Raw genomic sequence first — 21,295 nt, 5'->3', positions numbered from 1 at the left:
CCCCTGCCCAGTACCCCTGGATACAGCTCTGATGGTAAACATATGGTCCGTGCTAACAGGGATCCTTGGGACGTCCCTACCCCCCTACAGTGCCCTTGCCTCATGACAGGAGAAAGTTGAAACAATTGATTTGGTCACCACTGATAACTGAAAGGCATGACAAATGTGTGACAACCAAGTCTATCAATGTGGTGCCCAATAAATCAATATTTATTATAGCTCCAAATACTAACATACCATAACTGTGATGTTTGCATCTGTATTTCTAAAATGAAAAGTTGTCAGCCTCATCAAAAATATGAACACTTAGCTCAGAGATATTAGACCTGTCTCATGCTACTGAGCAAACATTACACACAACCGAATATCACCGTGCGCATTCTCGCTCCCTCTCTCAGCGTCCATCCCATACAATCCGTGTGTTCAAGACAGCCAGATGCTTTTGGTTTGTGCGTGCTAAGTCTTCGGAAGCGCAACGGCCCTGGGTCCCTCTAATTTATCTCTGGACCATCTGATTCTGCTGCGTGTGACCCTAGAGTCTTCTCTGAAATAATAGAAGTTTAGAGTAAAGTTGACTCTTGATTTTAGATATCTCACGGACTGTCTTCACCGCTCCTCACCACGAGCGCGCTGGACCAGCGAGACTCACAGGAAAGTCCGCTGGAGTGAGTGTCAGTTCAGTGGGCATGTTGTGCAGCAGCGAACCTCATATGCGATTAATATAATATTAATAAGTAAATATTTTTTTAAAAGAGCAGGGCGATAATGTTCAATCGATAGTTATTTAACCAACTTAATTGTAGTCCTTTAATAAATACACTTGTCTGCTTTAAGCTTTCAATTGCGGGCTTTAAGTGTTTTCCATATAGGCTAATTTCGAGCAAGATGCGCATGTGGGGACGACTATACTAATTATCAATAGGGTAGGTTATAAAGTTACCGTTCCCCCGGCCCAAATATATTGTAATCATCACTCGGTTGCACCTCGTGTTCCAAGATTTAACGGTCCTTGGAATTATCGCGTAATACCTTTGACAACTTTGCATTTGAGTTTCAACAATGTTTCTCAAAGTTACGGTTTTACATACCGCACTTGTCAAAATGCCATGCGAATTTTATTTTATGGCTGTGACTTGATTTTTAGATAAATTAAATTCAAAGTCCAGACCCAGACTTTTAGAGGGACGAAATTGACTCGCTGTAATTAGTCTTTAGTCTCAAGTAATTATCCGATGCAGACAACCTGATTATGGCTTCGAATTCAGTTGACTAAATCACCAATGTAGATATGGACTCACTGTTAAATAGGTGATTGAAACTGAATTCCGTTACATGTAATACTTATATAGATATACTTTAACCATGTTAAGCACCACATCAAATAACGGTGGCATTAGAATGTTGGTTCTCCCCGCACCTAACGACGATAGACGGGTTGAGTTTGTGGCTCTTACCGCCGTTCATACGGAGAGGAGTGAACCATCGACCCCGGAGCGCGTGCACCCTTCTCACCGCACCGGGCTCCTCGGTACCCCGCTGCCCGGGCGTCTTGGACCCCGGGCGACCACCTCAGCCTCCAGCAAGCGCTACAGAAAGTTTCAGAACTTCTTGTACAACGTACTGGAAAGACCACGAGGATGGGCATTCATCTACCATGCGTTCATGTAAGTACCCTAATTGTTTTTCAATACAATGTTGTAGGGCCTAGTCATCTCATTTGCGCACGCGGATTTACACTTTCAATAGCTGAATTTGTATATTTACTTTGCCATATCATTTTTTACATTACTTATATTTGCATTGAAACAATTGTATATTGTCATGACTTCCTGAATAATGCACATGCCACGCTTTCATTTGAGTCATTCCTAATTCATCAGGTGGAGTTGCTTTGTTGGCAATTAGCTCACACGTTCGCAATACATCACAACATGGGACCTCACACTCAATTTCCGCTGTCTTAACTTAATGAAATCCCCAATAGAACGGCTTTATAATTGAATTTCTCCAAAACCGGCATTGTTAATTGGAAATAATTTGTAGGCCTACTGCATTTGTTTTGTACGTCAACACATCTCAGATCAAAAACTACCACTTTTTGCTGATTGTTAGTTGACTTAATATGTTGTTTAGTGGTCGATTATGGCCAGTGTGCAATGGAATCCCTTGAAAAAAACTACAACATCCCGTCCAGGAGTAGTCATATTGGAGGTCCTACCCTCTTTTAGAACCCGAGAGTGGAAGATTTACTCTGGTGTCTAACATGTAGGCTTAGCATTCACGAACAGTCCCATTAGTCAGAATGTTGCATTTATTTTTTATTTTTTTAAACTTACTTTACCTGTTGTCCGCTAATGTTTGTCCTTATATTAACCCGACTTTCAGTACACTGGTCTGTGTATTTGCGGTTTTATATATTCAATAATGAAGCAAATTTGCACATGACAAACAATGGCTGAGTTTAACCCAACCACAGACCGAACATTGTCCCACATAATCAGATGGCAAATTTCACAAACACTTTCAGTTGATTGCAGGAAACGTGCTGTTACATTCGATTCGGCTGTTGTTGACATATTGTGCATCACGTGCGATGCGTTAGATTGAACATACAAACGACTGAACCTACCTGCTCCTCAAAGTCGGGAAACAACCCTTTCCTATGTATATTTCATCTCAATTTCCTACCATCAAAAGGACCAACAGCGCGGACAACCGGTTAAGTGTCTCTTGTATCTTTTTTTAGGGTGTCTTTTTTTCCAGACTGAATAGCCATGGGGTAACCATGGTAACAGTGAGGTTTAGGTAATGTAGGTCCAATTGTGTGAAGATAACATTTCCTTTGAACAAGTTTAGTTTATGGCAGCCTTTTAGTGACAGTAAATAAATGCTTAAACAGAATGGAATCACCAAAACACGAATCAGTTTATTGGAGATTTTTTTTTCTCCATAACTTAAAGGCAAGTAGTGTAGCCTATGGACAACCACAATATTCCTTACCATAATAAACCTCTGCTAACTGTGAGTTACAACTTGGGGAAGATCTTTTCCGCTCTTAATGTGATCCGTCATTGCTTCGAGTTCCCTTTACACTATATACATAGCCCTATCCAATCCAATAACTCCTCATATAACACTGGGACAGATGAGGTCATCCCCAGCACTCTGAATCCATACAGCTGGGTTGTGTTCACTATGTACGAAACATGGCAACGGTTCAAAACCGAGTGCAACAGGAAGTTAACATAACTTGTCCAACAAGAAATGCTTGTTTTAATTTTCCATTGCTCAATGTTTTGAAATGTTTTTCCACAGTGTGCGCTAATGAACACGACTGTGTTTGTATCCAGAGCCAGACCTAAACTCGGGTCTTATCAGAACTACACAGGGCCCGGCACAACACTCCTCTTGGCAACTCATACATAATCTGGGGCTTTTTACTCCACCATAATCAAAGCTCCATTGAGACGCACCACAGCTCTGCTGTGACATCCTCTGATCAGAAAGATTTAGGGTGACCACTCTCAGCTTTCCTTTCATACCTCTTTGATGATGGTGTGTAAGGGTTTGGAGTTTGGTGTGATGGGGGCAGAACAACTCACAGAAAACACTTTTTAATTTATTTTTATTTTTACAACTGATAACAAGGATGGGACGCTAGTCACGGTACAACAACTCCAGTCCTCCAGTACCCCTAATGGTACACACTTTTGTTGTAGCCCTGGACAAGTACACCTTTTGGGCTTACTGGAGTTGGGCTGTTGGGGTTAGTGGAATTGTGAAACACTGTGCTACAAGACAGTGTCAGGAGTCAGTGAGGACAGAGAACCCCCTCTCCTCGTCCTCCAGTCAGACAGCCAGCCACTCCTCGTCCTCCAGTCAGACACAGACACTCCTCGTCCTCCAGTCAGACAGCCAGCCACTCCTCGTCCTCCAGTCAGACAGCCAGCCACTCCTCGTCCTCCAGTCAAACAGCCAGCCACTCCTCGTCCTCCAGTCAGACAGCCAGCCACTCCTCGTCCTCCAGTCAGACAGCCAGCCACTCCTCGTCCTCCAGTCAGACAGCCAGCCAGCCACCTCGTCCTGTCTTGTTCTAGTGTATGTTAGTTAGAACTCTATGTATCTGATGTATAAGGCTCTCCTCTGACATAACTCTGATTAAGGGGAAGGAGTGTGTGTGTCCTCCTCAGTGTCTAGCCCCGTCATCCCTAGTGTTTTACCCTGGGGTTGTTTAGACAAGCCCAGCTGTCTCTGCCAGTGTCACCCTGTGTTTACACCAGAGGGGAAACCCAATGAGGACCACAGATACGTATTCTAATGCACTCCTCTTTCCTTATGCTACTGTACACACAGACACGTAGGCCTACATACACAGCAATACACCTTAGTGCAGGCACTCCTCTTGCTTTCCCTCACTCTCTTGTGGTCTTTCTTTTGCCGTCTCTCGTATGTATGTATGTATGTATGTATGTATGTGTATATATACTCACACAGTGCTTGCTGTGTGAACCATCACAACCCTGGCTCTCCCCCATTTAAAGATCATTCCTCGCTGGTACTCAGTCAGTACTGGTGCTATTCCTCTGATATTAGTGGAGCCTATCTCAGAGCTGAGCGAGAGGAAGTTCTTCGTTTCAGATGCCAGGCTCTCCGAGTGTCTCATGGACTGTTCTTACAGACGGGAGAGGGGGTTGTCTGCTACGCTCTTGCTCCCCCCCCCCCCTCCCCTCTTCCCAGCGCTGCACTGTCCACAGGTCCTGAATCGCAGCTGAGACTGAAGGCATCCCACTGCCTGCTCATCTCCTGTCATTCTAACACACACGCACACACACTAATCCACTAGCCAAGTCTGACTTGCTCTACTCATCAACCGTACTCTATATGGCGCGAATCCCTACAATTGCCTACATGTTTATCTGTGTGTGTGTGTGTATGCACTTTGGGTTTGAGTAAGTTTGTTTTCATATGAATTGTATTAGCTGTATCTGCCTAACTGAGCACATCTCCCCCTCAATGTTATTATACCCTGAGGTATGCATTTGTTATTAATTACAATAGTCACATAGCATGAGAATAACTACAGTATGGCTGTACAGGAATTATGCTGTGCTAGGGAGCCACCACCCAGCAGCATTCAACTCTGCATCCCACTGCTCGTCTCTGAAGCTAAGCAGGGTCGGTCCTGGTCGGTCCATGGATGGGAGACCAGATGCTGCTGGAAGTGGTGTTGGAGGGCCAGTAGGAGGAACTCTTTCCTCTGGTCTATAGGGCAGTGATAGGGAACAGGGTCCTGTATTTTGGCTGGGATGTTAATCGGTCCTGACTCTCCGTGGTCACTGAATATCCCATGGTAGTTATAGTGAGAGTAGGGGTGTTAACCTCAGTGTCCTGTCTAAATTACCAAACTGGCCCCTCATACCATCATGGACACTCAATCTCCCCAGCTTCCAATTGGCTCATTCAAACCCCCCCACCGACCGTAACTATTCCCCAGGTCGTTGCAGTAAATGAGAATGTGTTCTCAGTCAATTTACCTGGTAAGAGGGCTAAATAAATACAACAGCAAAAAACAATCAGAATTGAATTGAGCCACACAGTGCTGCTGCGTACATTGAGTGCTAATATCCCTATATCGTTTAATTAGGCCTTAGCTGTGAAGATGGGAAAGCAGCTGGTGCAGATCTCATTTCTAGAGAGGGTCCCTTTGTGCAGGGTTACATGTATAGGAAAGGAAGTGAAGTAGCCCTCGACTATGTCAGTGTCCTCATGCGCCCTCTTCAGGCCCCCCTTCTCTCAAACGCTAGCATTTGGGGGAAGGCAAATTGATCGTAGATCTGTGCATATGGGCAACTTCTACCCAAAAGCTCTTCATTGGACACCCCCCTTCAGTCTCTCTCTCAAGCTTCCGCTGCAGCAGCTGAACCAGAGATGCAGAGACAGCACCGTTCACAGGGTTCCTCTGGTTTCACCACCTGGGCGCACACATTTGCTTTCTCTCTCTATTGAGATTCCAGACTGGTGACGTTTTGACTAGAGAGCTGGCAGGACTCTGGGAGAGAACTGAAGAGGAGGCTGAACTGAAAGCTATGTGTCCTGTGAGAACCTGGGAGAATATGAAGGGGTCGTTAAGACCTACAAAGATTCTGCATCCAAAATTTTACCCTATTCCCTATATAGTACCCTACTTTTGGGAACTGGTGAAAATATAGGGATTATAGTGCACTATATTGGGATTATAGGGTGCTATTTGGGATGTCTGCTGCTCTTCCTGACAACCTGGTCCTAGGAATTCCTATGCTCACCACCCTGAACTGTTGCTAAGACACACAGTGAATTCATACGCCTGACGAGCTTCCGTTTAAATGTCTTGGAGACCATTAAGTACCACATTTTAAAACGGGAGGTTCACTTACTTAAAAGCCTGAAACCTCTGTCACCCTTCAGCCAACTTCCTACACCTAGGACATCAGGCCTGGGCTGTCTGGGTTTGTAAGAAGAGAGTGTGATGTGTGTTAGGAGAATAGGGACCTTGGTAAACTGTGTGGTGTCAACCTGTCAGATGCCTGGCATTCAGCTGGATTAGATTCATCTAGCAATCTTCTATCTGACCTATGACTCCTCACCCATTCCCACCCGCCACCCATGCCACATATAGACGATCACATGACCACCTCTCCCTACAGGGGTCCCTCAGGATCAGGGGACTTTGTTCACATCCCAAATGGCACCCTATTCCCTATATAGTACACTACTTTTGACCAGCGCCCATAGGGTGGACCTATAGGGCTCTAGTCCAAAAAAATAGTGCACTAAATGGGGAATAGGGTGCCATTTTGGGACGCTACTACAGTCTAAAAGCCTCCGACTGTCAGACTGGACTGTATGTACCATTCGGTGCCAGGCCAGAGCCCAGAACGGAGCTGTTAGGCAACAATGTCTTAACCTTTTTAGCTAGGGGTGGGGTGGGGAAGTCACTCATAGATCCTTGAGCACAATGTTCCTGTCCAGTGTGGGATGGGACAGGAAAAGGAAGCATAAGAGAGAACTGACCAGAGGGAGTGATTGATTCTATGGAGGGAGGGTGAAAGTACACCATCTATTATTGATTTCTTTGTGTTATAGGAACAGAAGGGAGAGTAGAGATGGCCTAGGAGCAACAGAACAGAAGGGAGAGTATAGATGGCCTAAGAGCACCAGAACAGAAGGGAGAGTATAGATGGCCTAGGAGCAACAGAACAGAAGGGAGAGTATAGATGGCCTAGGAGCTTCAGAAAGGGGTTGACGATTGTATGTGTCTAGCTCTAATAGGTTTCAGAGTCCAGGGCCTGTATTCACAAAGCCTCTCAAAGTAGGAGGGTTGATCTAGGATCAGTTTAGCCTTTAAGATCATAATGAATAAGATTATTTGGACCTGATCTTAGATCAGTACTCCTACTCTGAGACGCTTTGTGGATACAGGCCCAGGTCTCCCCTGTCCATATAATTGTATTCATTAGGATCTGTAAAGCAAAACTGATCCTTGATCAGCCATCCTTCTCTTTGAGTCTTTATGAATACAGGCCCAGAGATTGTGAGTGGAGGCTAATTGAGATGCTACTGTGGGTCAGAGACAGACAACAGGTTTTACAAGGTAACCAATGACATGAGCCAGCTGAGTGCAAGGCAAACTGAGCTCTTACTCTCCCTCGACGGCCATTCTCGCCTTAGTCTCTGTGTCTCTCAGATACGTGAATTGAGTAAGGAATGAAAGGATGTTTTGAACTGAACTGAGAAACTGGGGAGGCCAGAAAGTTCAGGACAGTAGAGGTGTTTAGAGAAGGCTGGGTTGAAATACCTGAAACTGGCAGAGTTCTTAGAATGTAAATGGTGTGAGGACAACAAAGCCAAGTCTCCCTCACCATCCCCTACATCTCTCTCCTCTCTTCTCAATTCAAGGGCTTTATTGGCATGGGAAACATGTGTTCACATTGCCAAAGCAAGTGAAATAGATAATTAACAAAAAAGTTCCAAAAGAATAAAGACATTTCAAATGTCATATTATGCATATATCCAGTGTTGTAATAATGTGCAAATAGTTACAAAAGGGAAAATCAATAAACATAAATATAGGTTGTATTTACAATGGTGTTTGTTCACTGGTTGCCCTTTTCTTGTGGCAACCGGTCACAAATATTGCTGCTGTAATTGCACACTGTGGTATTTCACCCAGTAGATATGGGAGTTTATCAAAATTGGATTTGTTTTCAAATTCTTTGTAGTTCTGTGTAATGAGGGAAATATGTGTCTCTATGGTCATACATTTGGCAGGAGGTTAGGAAGTGCAGTTCAGTTTCCACCTCATTGTGTGAGCAGTGTGCACATAGCCTGCCTTCTCTTGAGAGCCAGGTCTGCCTTCAGTGGCCTTTCTCAATAGCAAGGCTTTGCTCACTGTCGGTCTGTACATAGTTAAAAGCTTTCCTTCATTTTGGGTCAGTCACAGTGGTCAGGTATTCTGCCACTGTAACCTCTCTCTCTCAATCTCTCTCTCGCTCTGTAAGCCCCTCTCACCCCTCTCATCCCCTCTCTCGGGCTCCCTCTCTATTCCCCCCCTCTCTAAACCCCTCTCGCTCTCTCCCTTCTCTAACCCCATCTCCCCCTCTCACTCCCTCTCCCCATCTGTAAACCCCCCTCTCTCCAAATCCATCCCATCTCTCTGTTGCTCTCCCTCGCTAAACCTCTGTCTTCATTAGGCCTAATTATGCCCTGCTGTGAAGGGCTGGGACAGGGAGTGTATTCCTAATAGCACTTTATTCTCCATAGTGCACTGCTTTTAACCAGAGCCCTATGGGGACATAGGGAATAGAGTGCCATGTGGAACCCAGCCTGGGAGACTGACACTATTCCAGCAGCTCTGCACACTACCCCTTTGATAAAGGAGCACAGTTTGTTATTTTTACATACCGCTCATGTGAAGGAAACAATAATTATGTAATTGAGTGGCTAATGAGATTAGGGTGAGCGTAACTGGATTGGATCAGGTCTGGTTTGTGTTCCTCTGATCTGAATCGAGGGGGTGTTATTCTACTGGACTGGGAAGGGTTCTGTGAGCTTAACTTCTGAGCTTTTGAGGTGTCTCTGTCGGTCTCTCATTCTCTCATCCCTCTCTATCGAAGTGTATCACTTCCTCTCTCCTCTACCCTGCTTCCCCCTTGTCCCCCTCTCCCTGCCTGTCTGTCCAGCCGTGGGTCTCTGTCATGTGCTTGACGTCTCTTTCGATGGCCTGTCAGATATCTGCAGCAACTGTCAAAGCCCCTTTTCGGAGCGGCCAGCACAACCAGCTAGTACAGAGGTGTGACTGGAAGCGAGGGGACAGATGCAGAGAGAGAATAATATTTTGAGAGGGAAGTGAGACTTGGATGGAAAAAGAGAAAGACGGGTAAATATTTGTGACGGGACGACGCTAGAGAGGGATTGATGTAGAGGATGACATTGGAATGAAAATAGTGAAGGGAGGCCTCCCGAGTGGGTACAGTGGTCTAAGGCACTGCATCGCAGTGCTAGAGGTGTCACTATAGACCCAGGTTCGATCACGGGCAAGATCACAACTGGCCGCGATTGGGAGTCCCATGGGGCGGAGCACAATTGGCCCAGCGCCCTCCGGGTTAGGGGAGGGTTTTGCCATGAGGGCTTTACTTGGCCCATCGTGTTCTAGCGACTCCTTGTGGCCGGGCACGTGCAGGCTGACCTTGGTAGTCAGGTGAACGTTTTTTCCTCCAACACATTGGTGCGGCTGGCTTCCGGGTTAAGTGGGCGGATGTTAAGAAGCACGGTTTGGCAGGTCATGTTCGGAGGACCTAGGACTCGATCTTCGCCTCCCATGTCCGTTGGGGAGATGCAGCGATGAGACGAGATGGCAATTGGGGATAAAAAGCAGGTAAAATCAAGGAAAATTTTCAAGAGTGAAGGAAAGATGAGGCATTTCAGGGAGAGTGTGTGATTATGGGAGCGAGAAGGAGAGTTAGAAATGGTTGTGGATGGAGAGGTAGATATAAACAGAGAGCAAGATAAAGATGGATGTAGCTGTGCTTAGTCCTCCAGTAGGAGGGGGATTCTGAGGCGGATGGTGAGGTGAGCAGGAGATGCTATACTTATTTTCCCTTTCAGGGCAGAATTGGTCCCCATGGGTACAAGATGTCTGTCCTAGGGAAGACCTGTAGGGTTTGATTTCCCCCCAATGATGACAGATCCATCTATGCCTCACCACAGAGCCCAGGGCTCACTTTCACCCAGGACAGGCCATGTGTGTGTCGACTCATGTAAGCCTGTATGTCTGGTCGTGCGTGTGTATGTGAGAGGGGGTGTTTACCTCATCTCTTCTGGGTCATTGGTCAAGGCTGCAGCTTTATTTAGCCTGATGGAATAACAATCATGTTCTTCTTTATCATACACATTTTTAAAGCAGAAATATCAGTATCAGCTCCTCAAACGACCCCATCTGTTTGTCTGGGAAACTCTTATCTGTGAAAATGGTAAAGTGCATTCGGAAACAATTCAGACCCCTTGACTTTTTCCACATGTTACGTTACGGCCTTATTCTAAAATTGATTCAATAAAAACTCATCAATCTACACACACTACTCCATAATGACAAAACGAGAACAGGTTTTTAGAATGTATAAAAAACAGAAATACCTTATTTACAGAAGTGTTCAGACCCTTGGCTATGAGACTTGAAATTGAGCTCTAGTGCATCCTGTTTTCATTGATCGTCCTTGAGATGTTTTCTAGAATTTGATTGGACATGACTTGGGAAATGCACAAACCTGTCTATATAAGGTCCCACAGTTGACCGTGCAAGCCATGAGGTCAAAGGAACTGTCCGTAGAGATCTGTGGAAGGGTACCAAAAAATGTCTGCAGCATTGAAGGTCTCCAAGAACACCATGGACTCCATCATTCTTAAATGGAAGAAGTTTTTAACCACCAAGACTCTTCCTATAGCTGGTGTCGTGGAAATTTCCTGTATTACCAAATCATGAGAGAGCAACCACACACAAGTCAGAGTTATCATAAAGTCCATCTTTAATTATATGAGCTTCACCATAGCCCTGTGTCTCTCAGATCAATTCAGTGTCCATAAATGAATTCTCTGAGAGTGTCAACATAATGGCAACTGAGATCCTTTATAGCAGAGACACACCCATCTAAACTCGCATGACAAATAACAGATCTTAGGACCATTACACAAAGAACCTTTTACCAGAAAAAAGAGTATCCTATAGCCAGACAGCATTAGCTATAAATTATCCTTCAGTTTGCCCTCTTAGACAAAGTTCTTATCTCATTCTTGGTACCATTTATGACCAAAACATTACCTCATCCAATGGCATATATCAATTGTCAATTTCTAGATACTCCCATAAAAAATACAACCCCTCCTGGACAAGCTTACAGAGAGGAATGACTGGCACACATACATTGTGGAGCCACCTAACTGGTTTCACATTAATCACACCATCTCTTCACATGGTTTAGGAATAGTTAGACACATTCACAGATAAGACCAAGCCGACCTCTCCCCTCTCTGGGCCCAAGTAACTTTTCTCACATAAGCATACTATAAAAATGAATAAAACATCTTATTTATCAATCCTAAATAATTCTGATTCTGCTACCACACTGGCCGCCAGGCCAAACTGAGCAATCGGGGGAGAAGGGCCTTGGTCTGGAAGATGACCAATGTCCGATGGTCACTCTGACAGAGCTCCAGACTTCTTCTGTGGAGATTGGAGAACCTTCCAGAAGGACAACCATCTCTACAGCACTCCACCAATCAGGCCTTTATGGTAGAGTGGCCAGACGGAAGCCACACCTCAGTAAAAGACACATGACAGCCCGCTTGGAGTGGATGCAAAGAGAGTGCAAAGCTGTCATCAATGCATAGGGTGGCTACTTTAAAGAATCTCAAGTATAAAATATTTTGATATGTTTAACACTTTTTTTGGTTACGACATGATTCCGTATGTGTTATTTCATAGTTTTGATGTCTTCACAATTATTCTACAATGTAGAAAATAGTAAAAATAAAGCAAAACACTTTAGTGTGTGTGTGTGTGTGTGTGTGTGTGTGTGTGTGTGTGTGTGTGTGTGTGTGTGTGTGTGTGTGTGTGTGTGTGTGTGTGTGTGTGTGTTATTTATACATACATGCATACATACTACTTTTCAAAAGTTTGGGGATACTTAGACATTTCCTTGTTTTTGAAAGAAAAACACCGGTCTCAACAGTGAAGAGGTGACTCCGGGATGCTGGCCTTCAGGCAGGTTGCAAAGAAAAAGCCATATTTCAGACTGGCCAATAAAAAGAAAAGATCAAGATGGGCAAAAGAACACAGACACTGGGCAGCGAAACTCTGCCTAGAAGGCCAGCATTCTGGAGTCACCTCTTCACTGTTGACGTTGAGACTGGTGTTTTGCGGGCACTGTTTAATGAAGCTGCCAGTTGAGGACTTGTGAGGCGTCTGTTTCTCAAACTAGACACACTCGTGTACTTGTCCTCTTGCTCAGTTGTGCACCAGGGCCTCCCACTCCTCTTTCTATTCTGGTTAGAGCTGGTTTGCACTGTTCTGTGAAGGGAGTTGTACACAGCGTTGTACGAGATCTTCAATTTCTCTCATGGAATTGCCTTCATTTCTTAGAACAAGAATAGACTGACGAGTTTCAGAAGAAAGTTCTTTGTTTCTGGACATTTTGACCCTGTAATCAAACCCACAAATGCTGATGCTCCAGATACTCAACGAGTCTAAAGAAGGACAGTTTTATTGCTTCTTTAATCAGAACAACAGTTTTCAGCTGTGCTAACATAATTGCAAAAGGGTTTTCTAATGATCAATTAGCCTTTTTAAAAAGATTAACTTGGATTAGTTAACAACGTGCCATTGGAACACAGGAGTGATGGTTGCTGATAATGAGCCTCTGTACGCCTTTATAGATATTCCATAAATCTGCCGTTTCGCGCAACAAAAGTCATTTACAACATTAACGATGTCTACACTGTATTTCTGATCAATTTGATGTTATTTTAATGGCCAAAAATGTGCTTTTCTTTCAAAAACAAGGACATTTCTAAGTGACCCTAAACTTTTTTGAACAGTATATGTAAACTCAGCAAAAAAATAAACGTCCTTTTTTCAGGACCCTGTCTTTGAAAGATAATTTGTAAAAATACAAATAACTTCACAGATCTTCATTGTAAAGGGTTTAAACACTGTTTCCCATGCACCTGTGGAACGGTCATCAAGACACTAACAGCTTACAGACGGTAGGCAATTAAGGTCTCAGTTATGAAAAGACACTTAGGACACTAAAGAGGCCTTTCTACTGTGTCTGGAAAAACACCAAAAGAAAGATGCCCAGGGTCCCTGCTCATCTGCGTGAACGTGCCTTAGGCATGCTGCAATCAGGCATGAGGACTGCAGATGTGGCCATAAATTGCAATATCCGTACTGAGACACCTAAGACAGCACTACAGGACGGACAGCTGATCGTCCTCGCAGTGGCAGACCATGTGTAACAACACCTGCACAGGATCGGTACATCCGAACATCACACCTGCGGGACAGGTACAGGATGGGAACAACAACTGCCCGAGTTACACCAGGAACACACAATCCCATGAGTGCTCAGACTGTCCGCAATGGGCTGAGAGAGGCTGGACTGAGGGATTGTAGGCCTGTTTTAAGGCAGGTCCTCACCAGACAGCACCGGCAAAAACGTTACCTATCGACACAAACCCACCGTCTCTGGACCAGACAGGACTGGCAAAACTTGCTCTTCACTGACGAGTCGCGGTTTTGTCTCACCAGGGTGATGGTCGGATTCGCGTTTTATCATCGACGGATTGAGCGTTCCACCGAGGCTTGAACTCTGGAGCAGGCTCATCCTGACTTGATCCTCCAGCATGACAATGCCACCACGCACAGAACGAGCAGTATGGCTGATTTCCTGCAAGACCGGAATGTCAGTGTTCTGCCGTGGTCAGTGACGAGCCCGGATCTCAATCCCATTGAGCACGTCTGGGACGTGTTGGATCGGAGGTTGAGGGCTAGAGCCCCCCCCCCCCCCAGAAATGTCCAGGAACTTGCAGGTGTCTTGGTGGAAGAGTGGGGTAACATCTCACAGCAAGAACTGTCAAATCTGGTGCAGTCCATGAGGAGGAGATGCACTGCATTAAGTAATGCAGCTGGTGGCCACACCAGATACTGTTACTTTTGATTTGGATTTCAATTGACTGATTTACTCATATGAACTAACTCAGTAAAATGTTAGATTGTTGCATGCATTTATTTTTGTTCAGTATAATTCAAATACTGAGCTATATTATGCTCAAATTTAAATATAAACTTATTATTTTATACTAAATGCAATTGCTCAAAGATTTTGTTTAACTTTTTATGGCTGGGGGGCAGTATTGAGTAGCTTGGATTAATAAGGTGCCTAAAGTAAACGGCCTGCTCCTCAGTCTCAGTTTCTAATATATGCATTTTATTATTAGTATTGGATAGGAAACACCTAAAGTTTCTAAAACTGTTTGAATGATGTCTGTGAGTATAACAGAACTCATATGGCAGGCAAAATCCTGAGTTGAAATCAAAACAGGAAGTCTGAAATCTGAGCTTTGTATGTATTCACCAGAGTCCCCAATGAAATCCCCTTGAGATATGAATGATGTTGCACTGCCTAGGGGTTCCACTAGGTGTCAACCATCAATAGAAATTATAATGAGACTTCTATGATGTTGTGGGAGTGAATGATAACAGAATCAGTCAGGTGTCTGGCAGTCAGCCATTTTCTGATCATGTTTTTTCCTCGTGGTAGTCACTTGTGTTCCATTGCTCACGAAGGCAAGAAGGAGTACTCCGGTTGGAACTTTATTGAAGCTATATGTTAAAAACATCCTAATGATTGATTCTGTACTTAGTTTGAAATGTTTCTTAGACCGGTAATATCACTTTTTGAAGTTTTTGTCCGATATAACACTGACCAGAATTAGCGTTTGGATATGTATACCAAACGCGCTAACAAAAGAAGGTATTTGGACATAAATAACGGACATTTTCAAACAAAACAAACATTTATTGTGGACCTGGGATTCCTGGAGTGCTTTCTGATGTAGATCATCAAAGGTAAGGGAATATTTATCATGTAATTTCTTGTTTATGTTGACGCCATCTTTGCGGCTGTGGTGTTTTTACTTCTGAGTGCCGTCTCAGATTATTGCATGGGTTTCTTTTTCCGCAAAGTTTAAAAAAAAATCTGATACAGCGGTTGCATTAAGGAGAGGTATATCTATAATTCCATGTGTATAACTTGTATTATCATCTACATTTATGATGAGTATTTATGTTGAATGATGTGGCTATGCAAAATCACTGGATGTTTTTGGAACTAGTGAATCTAATACGCCAATGTAAACTCAGATATTCTGATATAAATATGAACCTTATCAAACAAAACATGCATGTATTGTGTAACATGAAGTCCTATGAGTGTCATCTGAAAATTATCGAAGGTTAGTGATAAATTTTATCTCTTTGTGCTTTTTCTCTCTCTCCCTCTTTGGCTGGTAAAATTGGCTGTGTATTTTAGTGAGTTGTTGGTGACCTAACAATAGTTTGTGGTGCTTTCCCCGTAAATCCTATTTGAAATCGGACACTGTGGTGGGATTAACAACAAGACTACCTTTAAAAACGATATAAAATACATGTATGTTTGAGGAATTTTAATTATGAGATTTATTTTCTTTTGAATATGGTGCCCTGTACTTTCACTGGTTGTTGTTATATCGCTCCCTGTAACGGGATCTCAGCCATAAGAAGTTTTTAAGAAGTAAAATATTTTTTTATCTCAAAGGTAGGGGTCAAAAAGATTAACACCTGTTTTTCAATACCTTTCAGTACCTCCCCTTACTAAGATAATGGAACTGAGCCTTTTTTCTAAAACGTTTTATGAGTTAGAGAACACATTGGGAGGGATTTTAGACCATTCCTTCACACAGAATCCTTCCAGATCCTTAAACTGAGCTTATGGACTGCCCTCGTCAATTCAAACCACAGGTTTTCAATGGGGTTCAAGTTTGGAGACTGAGATGGCCATTGCAAAATGTTGATGTTGTGGCCAATTTCTGTGGATGTGTGCTTGCAAGATCCACTTGCGACCAAGTTTCAACCTCGTGGCAGAGGCAACCGGGTTTTTGGCTAAAATGTCCTGGTACTGGGTAAAGTTCATGATGCCGTTGACCTTAACAAGGGCCTCCGGACCAGTGGAAGCAAAGTAGCCCTGTAACATCAAAGGTGCACCACCATATTGTACAGTAGGTATGAGGTACTTTTCTGCATGTGCTTCTGTTTTCAATGCCAAACCCACCACTGGTGTGCATGGCCAAAGCTCTATTTTCATGACATCTGACCAAAACACTAGTTCCAATCCAAGTGCCAATGCCGTTTAGCAAACTCCAGACGTTTTGTTGGACGACATGAAAGTAGAGTTCTTTGACCTGACCCTTAATGTACAATGATCCATTTTATGACCATCTTATTAAAACAATTCCATATGTTTGCTTAGATTGCAATATCTACTAAGGTCTTAGACCTACAGGGGTTAAGTAAGCGTTACAGTGGACAGTCAAACCTGGCAGGTCCTGTGGAGGGGGGACCGTTAGGACGGTGGCGTTGAAGACTGCCAGAAAAGCTCTACGCACAATGGCAGTCCTACCGGGAAACGCAGTGTCCTGTTGAGGGCGGTTTTGTCCCAAATGGCACCCTATTCCCTACATACTGCACAACTATGGGCCCTGGTCAAAAGTACTGCACTATATAGGGAATAGGGTGCCATTTGGGACAGAGGGTCTTCTGACGCGTCACCCAGTTAAAAGGTTAAGGCAGCGCTGTGCCTGTGAGTGTTAAATCCTGTTTATAGACAAAGAGCTAGAGTGTGTTCTCTGGTTTGTGGATACTGTCATCTTCCGTAACTGGTGGTACTGTGAGAGAGAGCTGGCATGCTGTAACCATCAACACATCTCTCTCCAACACCTCATACTATTACACCAGCACTATTTCGCAACACATTATGGGCCCCTTTAATTCCATCTATTTCACATTGTGTCCCTAACCCCCCCCCCCCCCCCCCCCCCCCAAATAAAAAATGGTCTGTGTGCAAGCGTCTGTTACTAAAAATACTGACCTGCTGAAAAAGTGTTTGCGCTTGCAAAGTGCTTTCAATGGTTCTGACCTGTTCATTTTGGAAACACTGAAACCACTCTAAACGGTTTGCTCCAGTTTTGAGGTTATGAACGTAACTCATGACCCACACCACTATGACCAGTCAGTCAGTCAGTTGACCCCAGCACCACCAGTGTTTCACGAAGAGCAGCGAGAATGCCCTGCAGGCAGCTCTGTTATGGTAACTAGCATAAAATCTGTTTTTAAACCTAATCTTAACCACACTGCTAACCTAAATGCCTAAAGGCGTCAGCATGTTTCAGTTCGGCCTGCGCCTAACCGAACGAGTGTGCTCGCATACTCCCTTAAAACACCTTCACTTGTGATTAACATAAATTCACTGAAAACCCCAGTCAGATCACCTGTGATATAAGTCTGTATTAAACATCCATCCATGTCGGGAGATTGCATAGAAACCAGTTACTAGGGGCAACAGTGAGTGCTCTTACCTTCAAGTTTGCACACACTGTACATAGTCAATAATACAATAGAAAAAAATCTATGTTTGTTTATTCCATGTGTGACTGTTGTTTGTGTCGCACTGCTTTGCTTTACCTTGGCCAGGTTGCAGTTGTAAATGAACTTGTTCTCAACTAGCCTACCTGGTTAAATAAAGGTGAAAAAAAGTAGGTTTTGGTAAGCATCTGCCTCTGATTTCAAAAAGTTCTAAGTTCGAATCCAGCAATAGAAAGTTGTTTTTGAGATTTTGGTTTTAAGCCTATCCCAAACCTTAACCCTCACCCTAATCTTTTGGAGTTTGTGGAGTTAATGTTAATACCTTTTTTATGTTAGGGTTAAGTTAATATACCTAAACTTAACCTTAAACACTTCGACATTTTATGTTTCCAACAACTTTGAAATGTGACATTTGAGAAACCTGGATGAACGTCTAATTCTGATGTGAGACTGTGAGAGCTGGTTGGAAAACCCACAGTTCTCTTTGTCGCACTACATCACAAACTATAGTCTACTGCAGCCTATTAGAAAAGATCACTTTTTAAATAATAAAATCCTCCTGCTGCAGGATTATTTTAGACCTGTGATGAAACTGGTCAAATGTAAGATCCTACATCTAACTCATTTAGTTGCTCTTATAGAAGGTAAACAGTTTTCTAGTCCTGATGGTGACCGGTCACCTATACTGATGGTGACCGGTCACCTATACAGCGCACACGCACTCTCCACTTGCTTTTGTCTCCCTGTTGCCCCCACGTCAACCACCACTGCACTCATTGACATAGTGCTAGCTAGACTAATCTACCCTAATATAGTGACACACACACACACACACACACTCCACAGATCCAAGGAAGCCCTTGTTCTTGTTCCTGGGAAGTCCCAGGTCCAAGGACCCTGTCGCTCGCTCTCTCTCTGGCTGTACCCGGCCAGCAGCGTGGTGGAAGGCCTGGCTGCTTAAGTGTTACGACCATTTTAATTTATAACTGCAGCTTCTATAAACATGTGGGGAAACCTCACCATGGAGACTGGACTAAAACAAATGCATAATATAGGCCTGTATTTATAAGGCCTGGTCGGCCTGCCTGCACTAAGCAGGGGCCTTTTCTCTCTCTCTCTGTGTGTGTGTGTGTGTGTGTTACACGCGTGTGCACGCATTGCATGGCGTTTTTGTCTTCATGTGAGTGTTTTGTTGTGAATATGCATGTGTGTATTATACAGTGTACAATATGACCAATAATTAAATGTAATGTCTGTTTTAATGACACAGGTGACTGCCACACATTATATTCTGCGTCCCTGTGAACTGTTATTCGCAGTGTTACTCCATTTCTTTCTGTTTCGTATTATTGCTCAACTAATTTTCTCAACCCAACCCTTCCTCCATTTCTTCTCTCCTCTTTTTCAGTTTCTCAGTTTCTCTATCACTTCCCTTCCTTCTACATTTTCTCAATGCCACATTTCACCTTTATCACTCATCCCTCTTTCCTTCTCCTCCTCTACGCTATTCACCTTTCACTTTTTCTCCTCCCTCTTTTTCCCCTTTCTCCCTCCTTTTCCATCCCCTGTCTCCATTCTGCCCTCCCCATCTTCCCTCGCTTTCTCCACCTGATTTCCTGACTCTGCAGGTTTGTCCTTGTTAATTAACAGGCTCTATGATGAGGGCAGGCAGGAGGTAAACACTGCCTAAAGGTCAGCCTCAGCCTGACTGGGCCAAATCCCAAATGGCACCCTATATTGTGCTGCAGTACTTTGGCCCATAGGGCTCTGGTCAGAAGTGGCACACTATATAGGGTCAGCCTTTAAATACTGCAAAATCAGCAGCTTCTGTTCCTGCTTCATTACTAAAATGATTATTCTCTCCCTTGTGAAATTAACAGAATTGTATTAATATTTTTACAGTCATTCTTTATGTTTCAAGATATCATTTTCCCATGGTTCCCATTTTTCCTTTGGTTTATTTTGAAATCATCCGATTTAAGGATTTCGACCAGTGGAGAATTGATAGGTGGTGTTACAAGTAGTTCAAGGTAGTGTTTGCGCATACAGCACATTTGACGGGTGCAGAGGAGATGAAATATTTATATTTGAGAAAGGAACGCACATTAGGTGTCTTAAGCTCACTGTTGTTTTGTTAAGAGGGCTGCTCAGTGCTCTGGTGGCCTCTTGGCCCTGAGATTAAAGTCATGACAGCAGGTGTGTGATGAGACCTTACAGATACTTAATCTCTTTCTTTTTCTCTCTCACTCTGGGAATCATCCTCTCACTCTGGCAGCAATCATCTCTTCTCTGACTTTCTCTCTTTTTTTTCTCTCACATGCGTTTCCTTTCCTCACAGCTGCATACTCTCTATTCCCTCTACTGCTCAATCGATCATTTCGGCCCCGCTTGTCAAATTCCCACATTGTTTCCTCAGTAATGTCCGAGTGAGGGTCCTATGGCCTTTAGTGGAGCTCAGATTAGATGACGATGGGGGGTAGTGTGGAACACCACGTAGGCCTACACCGCAGCCGTGTGATGGAGGACAACAAGTCGGCAAACCTCTCCCTCAGGACTAAGGCTCAATCACTGTGAACATTGACCTTCAACGCTGCACGGGAACAGTGTGAGAGAGGGGAAAAAGAAGGGGGTGTAGAGGGGGGGAAGAGAATGAGAGACAGTGGGAGAAAGGGAAACTGAGGGAGAGGGACAATGAGAGAGCGAGCGAAAGCAAGACTGAGAAGGGAGGGGTGGACGAGCTGGAGGGATGTCAGAAAGGGATGAATAATTCAGAAGTATTATCCCTCCTCTCCCATTCCGTTCCCTCCATGGCCTGTCACTTAATTTGTTGTAATGATGCAGAGAGAGACAGGCAGACAGCGAGTGACTGAGAGGCCTACAAGTGGCCCACTCTGAACCTGGCAAAGGTTCAATCCCTGTTGAGAGGGAGGGGGGAGGGGAGAGGAAAGTGAGTAGAGCATGGTGGGTAGAGGTTGCACTTTCCAGGACGTATAAGCGATAGTTTTCAGAAAATGTTTAGGTACTGTATGTTCAATCTCCCTGCTCGTCTTTCCATTGGGTTAGCATACATTGGCAGATTGATGTCATTGACTTCAGGTATGCTGTAGTTTACCCAAAAACGCAATATACAGTACAAGTCATGTATACAGTCTTGTTGTCCTTTTGCTTACTACTTGTGAACAAAATTACGCTCTTTCAAAATGTGTTTCACATCCACTGGGGAGTCTATTTTAAGAGATTCCAAACCCAGCTTTCTTCAGTGGACCAGATAGTGGGTTTGCAGGGCAGAAGTTCTGCTACTGGAAGTCCAACTCCTATAGAAGCTAGTGGACCAGAGATTCAGTCAGTGTGGCCAACCAATGGAAAAATAGTGCGTTTCTGTCCCAAATGGCATCATATTCCCTATTCAGTGCACTACGTTTGACCAGAGCCCTATCAAAAGCAGTGTACTATACAGATTCAGTTGCCTAAACCTCTGCTATGAGAAGGTAGAAGATGGTTTAAAAGGGTCAGTCAAGTCAATTTACTTGTCAATGGTCCTCTGAAGCTCAGTTTGTTGAGCATGGCGCTTGCAACGCCAGGATA

General features: G+C 44.0%; 1 protein-coding gene across 2 annotated transcripts in view; it reads left to right on the top strand.

Annotated features, from left to right (window-relative positions):
- Positions 1-378: 378 nt before the first annotated feature.
- LOC110487991 (potassium voltage-gated channel subfamily KQT member 4) overlaps positions 379-21,295 on the top strand; it is a 104,676-nt gene continuing 83,759 nt past the window's right edge. Inside the window, exon 1 of one of the 2 annotated variants that reach the window (XM_036971525.1) lies at positions 379-1,664. In XM_036971525.1, coding sequence (XP_036827420.1) covers positions 1,363-1,664 — 302 coding nt within the window. In that variant the 5' untranslated portion in view covers positions 379-1,362. The remainder of the gene's footprint in view (positions 1,665-21,295) is intronic. The other variant, XM_021559927.2, reaches the window with a different exon arrangement.

This window comes from Oncorhynchus mykiss, chromosome 32, assembly GCF_013265735.2.
Source record: "Oncorhynchus mykiss isolate Arlee chromosome 32, USDA_OmykA_1.1, whole genome shotgun sequence".
In the NCBI taxonomy this organism is placed as follows: domain Eukaryota; kingdom Metazoa; phylum Chordata; class Actinopteri; order Salmoniformes; family Salmonidae; genus Oncorhynchus; species Oncorhynchus mykiss.
This window is presented reverse-complemented; position numbering and strand designations above follow the sequence as displayed.